Genomic DNA, 11,431 nt, shown 5'->3' with positions numbered 1-11,431 from the left:
GAGGGGCGTCCGTTGAGCCGGGGGGGCGCCCCCCCCAGTCGCCGGTGGCCGCGTCCCTCTACGAGAGCGCGCAGTTCATGGAGAAGCTGGAGGAGCAGGGCACGGCGGCGTCCGCCCTGGGCACTCCCCAGCACTTGGCTTCCTCAGGGCTGCCCTGCAAAGCAAGATCCCTCCAAAAGGTGAGGACAGAGCACTGGGGTTTGAAGATGTGGTTTTGGTAGGGCCTGGTTCTCTTACGTGCAGTTTTGCCAATTTTAGTTGGAGTTGCAACTTGTTCTACTGAATTTTTGATGTTGAAACAGTCTCAAAATGCTTTCAAGCCTTTCTCCAAAGGAAGGGATAAATGCATTCTTTAAATTGTTCTGTAATATCACGTGAGAGTTTCTTTGGGAATCTGTGCTGCTGCTGTGTCTCAGAGCAAGGATTCAACATTTGCCATGGTCTTGGGGACATCCCTTTTGCTGCACCTGACAGAAATTGTCCCCCTGCACTGAAAGTCGTAGTTCTTCCTGTATTTTGTGAAGATTTTGCAAGAGTAAAAAAGAGGTTATGGCACAGTTGTACAGAAACAGCTCTTTGTTCCTCCTGCTTCCATCCAGGTGAGAGAAGAAGCAGTCTGAGTTCAAAGAGCAGGAAAACTGGGCCTGGCTGGAAAAGTCAAGGAAAATAGCATAACTACTAGAGTGTGGGTTGGCCCCAGCAGGAAGGGAGTGGGACCTTGTAAGACAAGGGGATGGCATGAAATAAAGACTGAAACTGAATGAGGGGATGACAGGTTGGATAGGATAGGAGGAGGCTGTAAAAACCCAGCAGTGTGGGGGTAGATTTGGGTGGGAGAAGGAGAATAAAAGGCTCTGTGCTCACTGAGGTATGAAACAAATCCCGAGTTCTCCTAGTTGGTGAAACCCATTGGCAAAGGCTGTGCCATCCTCCATCCTGCTCTATTGATGGGCTGCAGCAGAAGAGGGTAAAGCCAAGAGCGCCAAATCAGCTCAATAATTTATGTGGGTTTCCATGTGATACTAATTACTTGATTTGCTTCAGTGAGAATCTGGAACGTTCTGTGCTCCTTGCCTGCTAAAATACTCCAGTGTATTTCTCAGGCAGTCACTCCAGATTCAGGAATGGCGCCCTTGAGGCTGCCTGAAACAACCTCCTGGTAAGATGATGTCTGAGTCAGTGTTCCTGACACACAGGCTGTTTTCTGGTCTGGATTCTTGCAACCTGTTGGCACAGTGGCTTTGTCCTGGAGGACCAAGGGTCAGCCATGTTCGAACTTCCCCAAACGTGACACCCTTTTTGTCCTTGTTTTCTGCCAGAGCGGGGACGAGTCATCAGAAGAGGAGGAGGGCGAAGTCGACAGTGAAGTGGAGTTTCCTCGCAGACAAAGGTAAAAGGTGAATTCACTCTAATCTCTCTTTGGTGGGACAAAACTGAGGAGGACAACTCTCACAGCAGCTGCACACCAGCACCGAAACTGGGGAAGGTGCTGGCAAAAGAACAGAATCCCATTCACTGTGTCCCATCCACCCTCAGCTGATCCCTCGCTGTTCCAGCCCGTCCTGAGATGTTCTCTCTGGCCCAGCTTTCCTGCTGCAGCCTGTTTGCACCACAGCTTGATCACACTTGATAATGTTATTCTGCCTCTATAAATGAGCTGCTGCATCTGTTTCACGAGGATCACACTTAGGGGATGTGGGAACCCTTTGTGGGGCTCTTCCCAGTGTTGTTTATTAATTGTCGCTGCAGTGGGGAGGACTCCAGCCCAGCACCTTCATAGCTGAATTCAGATAAGATTGCAGAGCTAAGTGACAACAGCAGATCAAATGTGATGGTGTTGCCTGTAAAATAAGACTTCGGGGAGTGTTCCTACATAAGCCTGGGGAACAGCAGGATTTACAGTCCTATGCTCAGGAAAGACATCATGGACTTGGTGCTGTAGCTTTATGAAAGCAGCTGCTTGAAGTGCAGGAGTGATCCAGTAGGCAGACAGGTTAAAGGTTTGATTCAAAGGAGCAAAGAAGAAAATAAAAGCTTGTCTGCTGTTGTGTGCATCCACAGCACACCTGAAGCTTAAATCCTAATGCCCCCTTCATTGCCCCAGCTCAAAGACCACGGTAAAGTTTGGAAAGGTACTGAGAAGTGTGACAAGAGTGCTTAGGGATGGTTTCCATAGAAGAGGAGGACAAATCCATGTGAAATGTTTCTCTAGCAGGAGGAGAGGCAACACCGGAGGTGCATGAAATTGTAATTTACGTGGAGAAAATAGACAAGGAATGATTCTTCACATTCATGGTAGGGGCAGCCAGTGAAGCAAACAGGGCTTCAAAATGAAGAAAAGGAAGCGCTTTTTCCATCCAGAACATTTTCAAATGTGGAGCTCATTGTCAAGGTGTGCTGTGGAAATCAGAGCATGAAGAGCCGTAAGTGCAGAATTTCTGGAGTATGGATCCCTCAGTGACTGTTAGCATTGCCACTGGGTTTGAGCTTCCACTCAGAGGTCAGATGTGCTGAGTGGTACAAACCAGGAAGAGATGCCAGGAGAAAGCAGGCTCTGTCTGCGTGCCCTGGTCTCATACTTGTCTCAGATGATTCCTTCCTGCCTGGGGTTGAAGGCAGAATGCTGGGCTGGATGAGTTATGTGACTCATACAGCTCCTGCGTGATGTTGTTTCCTCTGTGATTTACTAACTTGGAAGATTAGGAGGACAAACTGCCTGTTCCATGTGGTGCCCATTTGTGGGTCTCGTGGCATGGTCCCTCAACTGATGTGTTGCCCCACTGCTGTTGAATCCTGGCACAAGGCCACTTCCACGGTCCTCAAACTGTGAGCTTATTTCTTGAGTGGACGCTCCTAAATCCTGCCTGGCTTTTGGGATGGCTGCCAGGTGATGCAGGTATTCCCAGGTGAGTTAGCTTAAACTGCACAGTACAGCCTTGCCTTCCTTTAGGAAAATGCACTGTCAAAGAAAAATCTGCTCCAGGGTAGATCAGCTAATATGGACATAGCAGACAGGACCAAATAGGAACAGATGAATTTAAAGATGCAGGTCTTGAACTAAATCACTCAGAAGAGGTAGAAATCTGTACCTGCAGGATGTGGAAGGCACTCCCCAAGGCCTGGTGTAACAGAGCAGTGAACACAGCACCCAGGAAGTTCCTGTGAGTGTGATCCAAGGTGAGCACTGAACTTCTCTCCCTGTTTGCAGACCCCACCGCTGCATCAGCAGCTGCCAGTCCTACTCGACCTTCAGCTCTGAGAACTTCTCCGTGTCGGATGGAGAGGAGGGGAACACAAGTGACCACTCGAACAGCCCGGATGAGCTGGCCACCAAGCTGGAGGATGAGCTGGCTGAGAAGCTGGAGGACATGTTGTCCCAGACTCCAGAGATCCCCATTGAAATCTCCACGCAGTCAGATGGGCTTTCTGACAAAGAGTGTGCTGTGCGGAGGGTCAAGACTCAGATGTCTCTGGGCAAACTTTGTGCAGATGAACACAGCTGTGAGGTGAGTTGGTTACCCCTTATCCTTCCACTCAGTGGAAAAAAACTACATAAATGTTATGGAAAGGAATCCAAGGGCCAGAAAGTTGGAACACTGCCTAGGAAATGCTGTGGTAGGTGTACTATGGCAAAGCAACTGCTGCAATGCCCAATCTTCCTCCTGCTTGGCAGAAGAGTGGGTGGGGGAAAAGTAGCACAAACAAAGCTGAACATAATGTGCTGGTCAAGATGAGTGTGATTTTGGGAGGCCGTCAGATCTGCAGTTGCATTAAGTGGGATAAAAATAGATAATGAAATGGAGCGGATATAAGCTGCCTCAGACATATCCATTGGCAGCCTTGCTGACAAAGCTGGAATGACTTTCTTCCTTTTGCTGCCTTTCAAGTGTTTGGGAGGGGAAGGGCAGAGCCTGCTGCACCATCTCCTCCTAACGCTGCGCTTGCGAGTGCTCTGACCAGGCATTTCTGTGCTGGCCCCTCTCTGAGGGGAGGCAAGTGCCCTTTGGTGGGGCAGCCGTGTGCTGTGCCCTCTCCTGTGTGTGCCACTCTCCTCCTCTGGTGACCTTTGCCTGGCTGCTGTGACAGACTGGGATGTGTGGGTGATGTGCTGTACGGGAATGATGCTCAAGTCTCCCCCTTTCCTTTTGTCTTGCAGAACCCACCACAGTTTGGAGAATCAGATTGTGACTCTTCTGAAGGGGAGTGTTCTGATGCCACAGTCAGGACCAATAAGCCCTGCAGCTCTGCTACTTGGTAATACAGATCTCCCCCAAAGCTTCCTGGTACTGGCATTTTGATTTCCCTGAGATTCCACTTCATTCCCCTTCATCACACTTTACAGGAAGAGAAGATGCTTCTCCTTCCCACCCCAGGAGTGATTTGCAATAACCCGAATCTCTGGAAAATGTCCAAATGAAATTAATTCTCTTTGAGCATTTCAATCAAGAATGGCAGGGATGTATTTTATTGAATAATCTAGTTACTGTAACATGGATATTTATTTTTTTGACATTTTAACACTTTTTACTGTAAAGAGTGGATTGTATTTATAGACACACAGACTTGTTGCAAAAAAAAAAAAAAAGTTCAGAAAGCAAGCACACTATGGAGAAACATCCTGGGAGTCCTGCCTGGACAGCTTTGTGTACAGACACGGGGGATTCTCTTGCTGCTTGCACAGGGGACCAGGCCTCGTGGCCCTGAAGATTGGAGAACAGATCAAGAGAACTAAACCACTCAGTCTTATCAAATGAGGAAAAGCAGAAAAAGACCTGACTGTAGGGTCACCTGTGAACAAAGTGTTTTCAGTATAACCAGCTGGGTCATTTTTAATCAGAAGGTGGACATGTTCCTGGAGAAAACTGGTACCGAGGTGCTAACATCCAGGGTCTTCTGAGTCGATACATCCCCAGGAATGTAATGGTGGGTTTTATTTTAAGGGTTTTTAGTTTCTTTTTTAATCAGCATTTTGTTGTGAGATCCTGCAAATGTATTCTAACCTCGTCCTCTCGAGAATTGGTATCAGAGCACTTCTTACCACCGTCCTTGCTTCACTCTGGGAGTGTCAACCTCCAGCTGAGCAGGGAAACCTCTCTCAGATGCAGTGTGCCATTTCCCAGTTTACTTCCTCCTCTTACCTCCTGTCTGTTTCAGTCAGTCAAAGAAATCAATCAACTCAGTGTTGGCCAAGCAAGGACTTGCAAAGTGTGGAAAGCACATTCCGCAGAGCCCGAGCACTTCTGGGGAGGACACTGGAGACGCCTGGACTGGACTGGGAGAAGCAGCCTCTCACCTACAGCAGCATCGAGAACCAGCAGAGAGCTGTGTGTTGAGGGGGAAGACTGGGAATCACTGGCCTGGCTAGGAGCATCAGCCCTGCTCTGTCTCCTTATTCACTGTACATTCTTGGAAGCATTAGCAGCTGCCTGCCCTTCGTGGCAGGCCTTGTGCAGGGAATCTTGACATGGCCGTGGCACGGCTGTGTCTCGGGCGTGCCCCAAGGCCTCTGTTTCTCCTCCAAGCTGAAACTCTGCAGGTGCAAGTGAGGATAGTACTGGTATGTGACAGGCCGAGGCATTGGCAGATGAGAAAAATTTGTTTTCTGATAGAACTCATAGTGCCTTCCCTTCAAACACTACTCTTCTAAAATAATATTGAAAGAGAACAAAATGATAGAGCACGTTCCCCCCCTTCCTTAGTTGATGTCCCCCTGCAAGAGCCCTCCCTCTGCCCTTCCCAGTGCGCTGGCTGGCATGGCCAGCCAGAGGTGAACGGCAGGAATGGACCATGGACAGGTACTTCTGTTGCTTTGTTTGTTTACATTTTATGTTAAAATATTGGTTTGAACTTAACTGTGGTAATTTATAGCCTCATGGCAAAGTGAAGGAAAATGTCTTACTTATACAGAGAGCAGTATTGTATGAGTTAAATTATCCCATATTTTTAAATTTTTGTAGCTGGACTACAGACAGATCTTAAGTTATAATGTTATTTTATTATTTATTATCATTTCTGTAGATCAGAAGGTTGGCTTCACCGCTAGCACAATTGTAATCTCTGTGTGTGATGTTACCTTCTCCCTGCTCACCGGAGGGGTGGGAGCAGAGCTGGGCTCCGTGGCTGTCAGGAGTTGCTGCCTCTCGTGATTTCCAGGGGTGCTGTTACCCCAGGGCAGAGAACAGAGAGGGGGCTGCAGTCAGGTTCCTCGTGGGCAGAGCTGCAGTTTGCTCACGTTGCTGGTGGTCGGCAGCCGCTGAACTGGTGGGAATGTGGGAAGGGTGGTCAGGGAGTGAGTGGCTTTTGAATTGATCACAAAGTGAATAACTGTGACAAGATTCCCTGGCCAGAGCATCCAAAAGGACACCAGGGAGGAGGGCAGCTGCCCCGGGCAGTGGGTCCATGTGGTGGATCACCTGGGCAGGACCAAACAGACTCCTGGAGAGGGAGTGACCTGCTCACCCTGCTCTGGGCAGAGGCAGAATCCCATGAGGAGTGAAGCTCTTTCCTGGCTCCTTTCCTCTCTCTTCCCACCCCTCGTTTCTCCTCCCCAGTGTTCTTTGTCTCTCGGCCAGTGGCAGGAGGAGCTGGCAGGGCCAGAGAAGGCTTTGCTGTTGTGGGGTGAGAGGGGTTTGGTGGTGCAGGTGGTTACTCAGGAGACTCGAGGCCGAGGTGTGGGAGTTTAGCAGTGGAGAACTGTGTGCATGTAACACATTGTGGTGTAAAGAGAGGTGGAGAGCTGCCATCAGGTGTCCCCAGCAGAGGATGCCAAGCCCTGTGCCCCTGGGAGGCTCTGCTCAGACCTGGAAGGCTCTGGGAGACCCATGGGCAGCACTGGTATCCTTGGGCAGTCCCACAAACAGCCCCGAAGCAGAGCTGCCTCCAGCTCAGGCCTGTCACTGTCCCCAGGGCCTCCAGCCTGTGGTGATGCAGTCCCTGACAAACAGATTCCAGAGGGGTTTGGGTACCTGCAGTCTCTGCATAGGCTCCACCATGGGATGAAGCTCCACTGGGCTCACAGAGCTTTGGTGTGTGTGATTTTGGGACCCTTCTGGGCCAGCTGTCCTGGGTGTGTGCTGATCCCTCCCCATCCTTGCCTGAGGACATGCTGGCCCATTCTGCAGCCTGGGCAAGCAGAGCTGCTCCCTCCAGGCTGCCACATTTAGCTCTATTCTCCTCACACCCCCGCGTCACTGCACTGTTAGTCCAGCGTTGCTGCTCCCACCCGCTGCCCCCGACGCTGCATCCCTCTGGGAATGCCACTAGGGCAGCCCCAGTGGAGGTGTCACCCCAGCCTCCCCTGCACACATGTCCCACAGCCTTGCTGTGTGCAGGCAGAGCTGGCTCAGCACCCCCACATTCCTGGGATGGTTGCTGTCAGTTCTGGGGGGGTTATGTAGGACTTTCCTTAGTGACGCCTCCCTGGGATTGCACAGACACAGTCCCCATGTCGCTGTATGGGCACCTCTGCTGCGGTTCCTCGCACTTCCGCTCCTGGCAGGGTCTGGGGTTGAGAGGTGTAAGTGGGCCTGCTTACTCCTTGTAGTAACACTGCGTTCCAGGGCTGGAGTAAACTTTGTGGGTTCCCTTTCCAGCATCCCGAGTACCCTGATCCAGTTCTCGTGGCTGCTGACAGCTCCTGAACACTAGCCTAGATTTTCTCCCAGAGCTGAATGTTGCCCTCCCCGCTGTCGTGTTAAGTACCCATTTCATCTTGGCCCTGTCCAGTAGTGTTCATCCCCTCCTCCCTGCTCTGTGGATTCCTGAGACAAACTTGATTTTTTTTTTTTTGTATTGACCAGTGTACAGTGATGGAAACAAGAATGACTATCAAAGCAAACAATGCATGGAATAAAAAGCCAGTGTACTTCAATGCTGCAGGCTGGTCTGGTGATCTGGGAACGGGTTCTCATGGACTTTGGTATGATGTCACGAAGCCTTGCTCTGGGGTCTCATGTCTGCCCCCTTCCATACCACGAAGGTTACTTTATCCTCTAAGTGGATCTCCTCATGGAGAGCAAATACCAAAACCCCAAGAGCAGAGTATCATCCCTGGGGAAGGAGGGTGCTGAGGTCCTGGCACAGGGTGCCCAGAGAAGCTGTGGCTGCCCCTGGATCCCTGGCAGTGTCCAAGACCAGGCTGGATGGGGCTTGGAGCAGCCTGGGCTAGTGGAAGGTGTCCCTGCCCCTGAGAGGGACAGGATGGGCTTTAGGATCCCTTCCAACCCAAACCATTCTGGGATTCTGTGCTCTCATAGACAGAGCCCACCTCTTTATTTGGAATCCTCCTAGTTATACAGGAGCAAATGTTTCAAGGTGCTTTTCAAGGACAAATCTCTGCCAGTCAGGCACATCCATTCCCGTCTTTTTTCCCTTTAATCTTTATGGGGAGTAGCAGCCACTGGCAGACCAGAGAAGCAATCTGAAGTATTCTGACATGACTGATTCAGGCAGCTCAAATCCTGAGCATTGTGCTGCAGGGTGTGCTGGTTTAACATGGGAATCAAAGAAGAATCTTCTACAGCTGCACCCTGGAACACCATTATTTTCTCGAGTTGGTGCTTGTACAGCTGCACTGGAGCACAGGGCTCATCATTTTAGGCCAAAAATGCTAAATCTGTCTGGAGTTGGAGGGAGCAGGGCCTGCCTACTGCCGCCAGGGCTGCGCTTGGCCAGTGTTCCACAGCTGCATTCTGGTCTGCCTTTCTCACAGGATGCCCATACTCCTCCTTTGATTCCCCACAGCCTCAGGCACAGGAGACTGATTTAAATGAAACAGGCAAATTAACTGAGTGTTCACAAAGCCCCTGTATCCCTCTCTCCGTGCAGACACACGCACAGGTAAACATTCATTAAAAATAAGAACTGACACCTCCTCTGACATGAGAAGGATGATTAAAAATTGCCACTGTCCTTGGTGGCACAGAGCATGCAGAATATAACCCCTGGGAACAGAGTCCTGCAGCTTTCACCCCAAAACTGGGGCACCTGAGCCATCACAAGCTCTTTTTGCCATTGACTGTCTGAACTTGCTTGTCCCCATTCAGCTTCAGATGTTTCTTGCTGTATTTCTTGATGAGGGTCCCTGGAATCAGCGCTGCCACAGCCATGGCCAGCAGCTTGAGCAGTGTGTCCCAGGAGAAGATGGCATCCAGAGAGGTGATTTGGGACAGAATGGCCCCTGTCTGCACACAGATGAAATTATATGGTGTAAGGCCTGAAGGAATCAGAGCAGAAAAAAGCTGTTAGTACCCCCCTAGGGAAAATGAGCTCAAATATGCCCAAGGCCAGACACAGAAATCCCAGAACTGTTAGGGTTGGAAGGACCTCTAGGGATCATCCAGTCCAACCTCCCTTGCTAAGGCAGGGTTACCCAGAGCAGGTGACACAGGAATGTCTCCAGAGAAGGACACTCCATGCCCTGCCTGGGCAGCTGCTCCAGTCCTCTGCCACCCTCGATGGAAAATTCTTCCTCATGTTGAGGTGGAACTCAGTGTTTTCATTTACAGCCATTACACAGACACAGGGGTCTGTGCTTGTAGCAGAAAGAACCAGGTGTAAAGCAAAATTTGCAGCACTTGGGACACCTGTTTACAGAATGCTCAAGGGCAGCACAGAGGAAACAGACCAAGGGTCAGAGTCCCAGCTCTGCCCTCCCTGGCTCAGTGACACCAAGAGCAGCAGTGTCACACTGTCCCCTCAGGCTGTGTCCCCAGGCCTTACCAATGAGGACGGAGAGGAAGAATTGGGATATGGGGATGTTTAAAATGGGAGCTGAGAGGTTCAGAAACCAGTTTGGTGTCATGGGGAACAGCCTCAGGAACAACAAGAAGAAAAATAAGCAGCTCCTGTTCTCTTCTACCTGCCAAAAGAAACGTTCCACATTATTCCTGCTCCTCAGACAGCAGTAACATTCAAATGGCCACGATACTGGAGTGAATTTAGGTTTTATTCTAACATGCCACTGCATAACATCAGTTCAGAGCTGATGGAAAGCAGCAGTATTATGTATGTATGGGAGCCTAATGGTGAGCCAGCCCTCTTCAAAGAAGGGATGGAAATGAGACCTCACCTGAACCAGAGATCAGGAAGTCAAGAGCAGGACCACCTCCAGCATACAACACAGCATGGATGGAGGCAGTTCTGGAGCACAGGGGCTTCCCAAACATTCCTTTATTTCACGTCTGCTTTTCCTTAGGATCTGGGATTTTCCTGGCAGCCTCTTTGCCAACAGGCTTGCTCCAAGAGAGCAGCCTGCTCCTAGACTGTGCCCTCAGCAGGCCTCATGCATCCCCTGCACACACTCATTTTCACTGTCACCCCAAGAGCAGCCTGGCCCAGGGCCACCCCGGATGTCAGCAGAACTGCCAGTTCTTACCTTCCCTTGCAGCAGAGCCACCTTCTCAGGGAAGAAGTGGACGATAAGCTGCTTGCCAAAGGCTGCAGAGAGCAGGTAGCAGAGGGTGGCTCCCACAGACGTGAGCACCGAGCACAGCACCAACCCCATCCATGGCCCGAAGAGCGCTCCAGCCAGGACATTCTGTGGGGACAATGTGGAGTGAGGCCTGGGGGACACAATGTGTCACAGAACCACAGAATTGTCAGGGTTGGAAAGGACCTCTGGAGATTATGCAGTCCAAATCCCCTGCCAAGGGAGGGTCACCCAGAGCAGGTGACACAGGAACAAGTGGGTTTGGGATGTCTCCAGAGAAGGAGACTCTGCGCCCTTCCTGGGCAGCTGTTCCAGTGCTCTGCCACCCTCCATGGAAAGAAATTCTTCCTCATATTGAGGTGAAACTTCTTGTGTTTTAGTTTATGGCCATTGCTCCTTGTCCTGTTGCTGGGCGCCACTAAACAGAGTCTGGCACCATCCTCTGACACCCCTTGGAGATATTTATATGCATTAGTGAGATCCCCTCTCAGTCTTCTCCACTAACCAGGCCCAGCTCCCAGTCTCTCCTCATCAGAGAGATGCTCCAGCTGTATGTCTTTGTGGCCTCTACTGGACCCTCTCCTCCTCACCTCTCTTGTCCTGAGGAGCCCAGAACTGGAGCTGGCACTCCAGCTGTGCCTCACCAGCAGCAGGGCAGGATCACTCCCTGACCTGCTGGCAACTCTCTTCCCAGTGCACTCCAGGATCCCACTGACCCTCCCGGCCTCATTATCCACCAACGCTCCCCGATCCTTCCCAGCAGAGCTGCTCTCCAGCAGGTCAGCCCCGACCCGTACTGGCACTGAGGGTTACTCCTGCCCAGCTGGGAGACCGCTCGGGTCCCTCCGGCTCCTCCTGCCCGATCCGTGAGTGCCCTTGCCCTCGCCGCGCTCCCGTACCAGGAGGCTGGAGCCGGGGATGGCGAAGCTCTGCTTGTACAGGTACGCGCCGCAGAACAGGGCCAGCGCCGCGCCCCGGTGCTGCCGCTCGTAGTCCCGCAGC

At 51.2% G+C, this 11,431-nt stretch overlaps 2 protein-coding genes across 2 annotated transcripts in view; one reads left to right on the top strand and one right to left on the bottom strand.

Annotated features, from left to right (window-relative positions):
* MAP3K13 (mitogen-activated protein kinase kinase kinase 13) overlaps nt 1-4,590 on the top strand; it is a 63,804-nt gene extending 59,214 nt beyond the window's left edge. Inside the window, exons 14-18 of the mRNA XM_017729390.1 lie at nt 4-179; nt 1,320-1,390; nt 3,209-3,506; nt 4,157-4,254; nt 4,343-4,590. Coding sequence (XP_017584879.1) covers nt 4-179; nt 1,320-1,390; nt 3,209-3,506; nt 4,157-4,254; nt 4,343-4,379 — 680 coding nt within the window. The 3' untranslated portion in view covers nt 4,380-4,590. The remainder of the gene's footprint in view (nt 1-3; nt 180-1,319; nt 1,391-3,208; nt 3,507-4,156; nt 4,255-4,342) is intronic.
* A 3,657-nt stretch (nt 4,591-8,247) lies between these two features.
* On the bottom strand, nt 8,248-11,430 carry TMEM41A (transmembrane protein 41A; the record flags this gene model as incomplete). The annotated part of the gene is made up of 4 exons (XM_008630024.2): nt 8,248-9,214; nt 9,721-9,859; nt 10,376-10,537; nt 11,329-11,430. Coding segments are annotated over 4 exons (624 nt in total), but the record flags the coding sequence as incomplete, so codon positions are not given.
* Between the last annotated feature and the right edge of the window lies 1 nt (nt 11,431).

The sequence above is a fragment of the Corvus brachyrhynchos genome, unplaced genomic scaffold (genome assembly GCF_000691975.1).
Source record: "Corvus brachyrhynchos isolate BGI_N302 unplaced genomic scaffold, ASM69197v1 scaffold63, whole genome shotgun sequence".
Lineage (NCBI taxonomy): Eukaryota > Metazoa > Chordata > Aves > Passeriformes > Corvidae > Corvus > Corvus brachyrhynchos.
The sequence above is the reverse complement of the archived record's forward strand: the minus strand, read 5'-3'. Positions and strand labels throughout refer to the sequence as shown.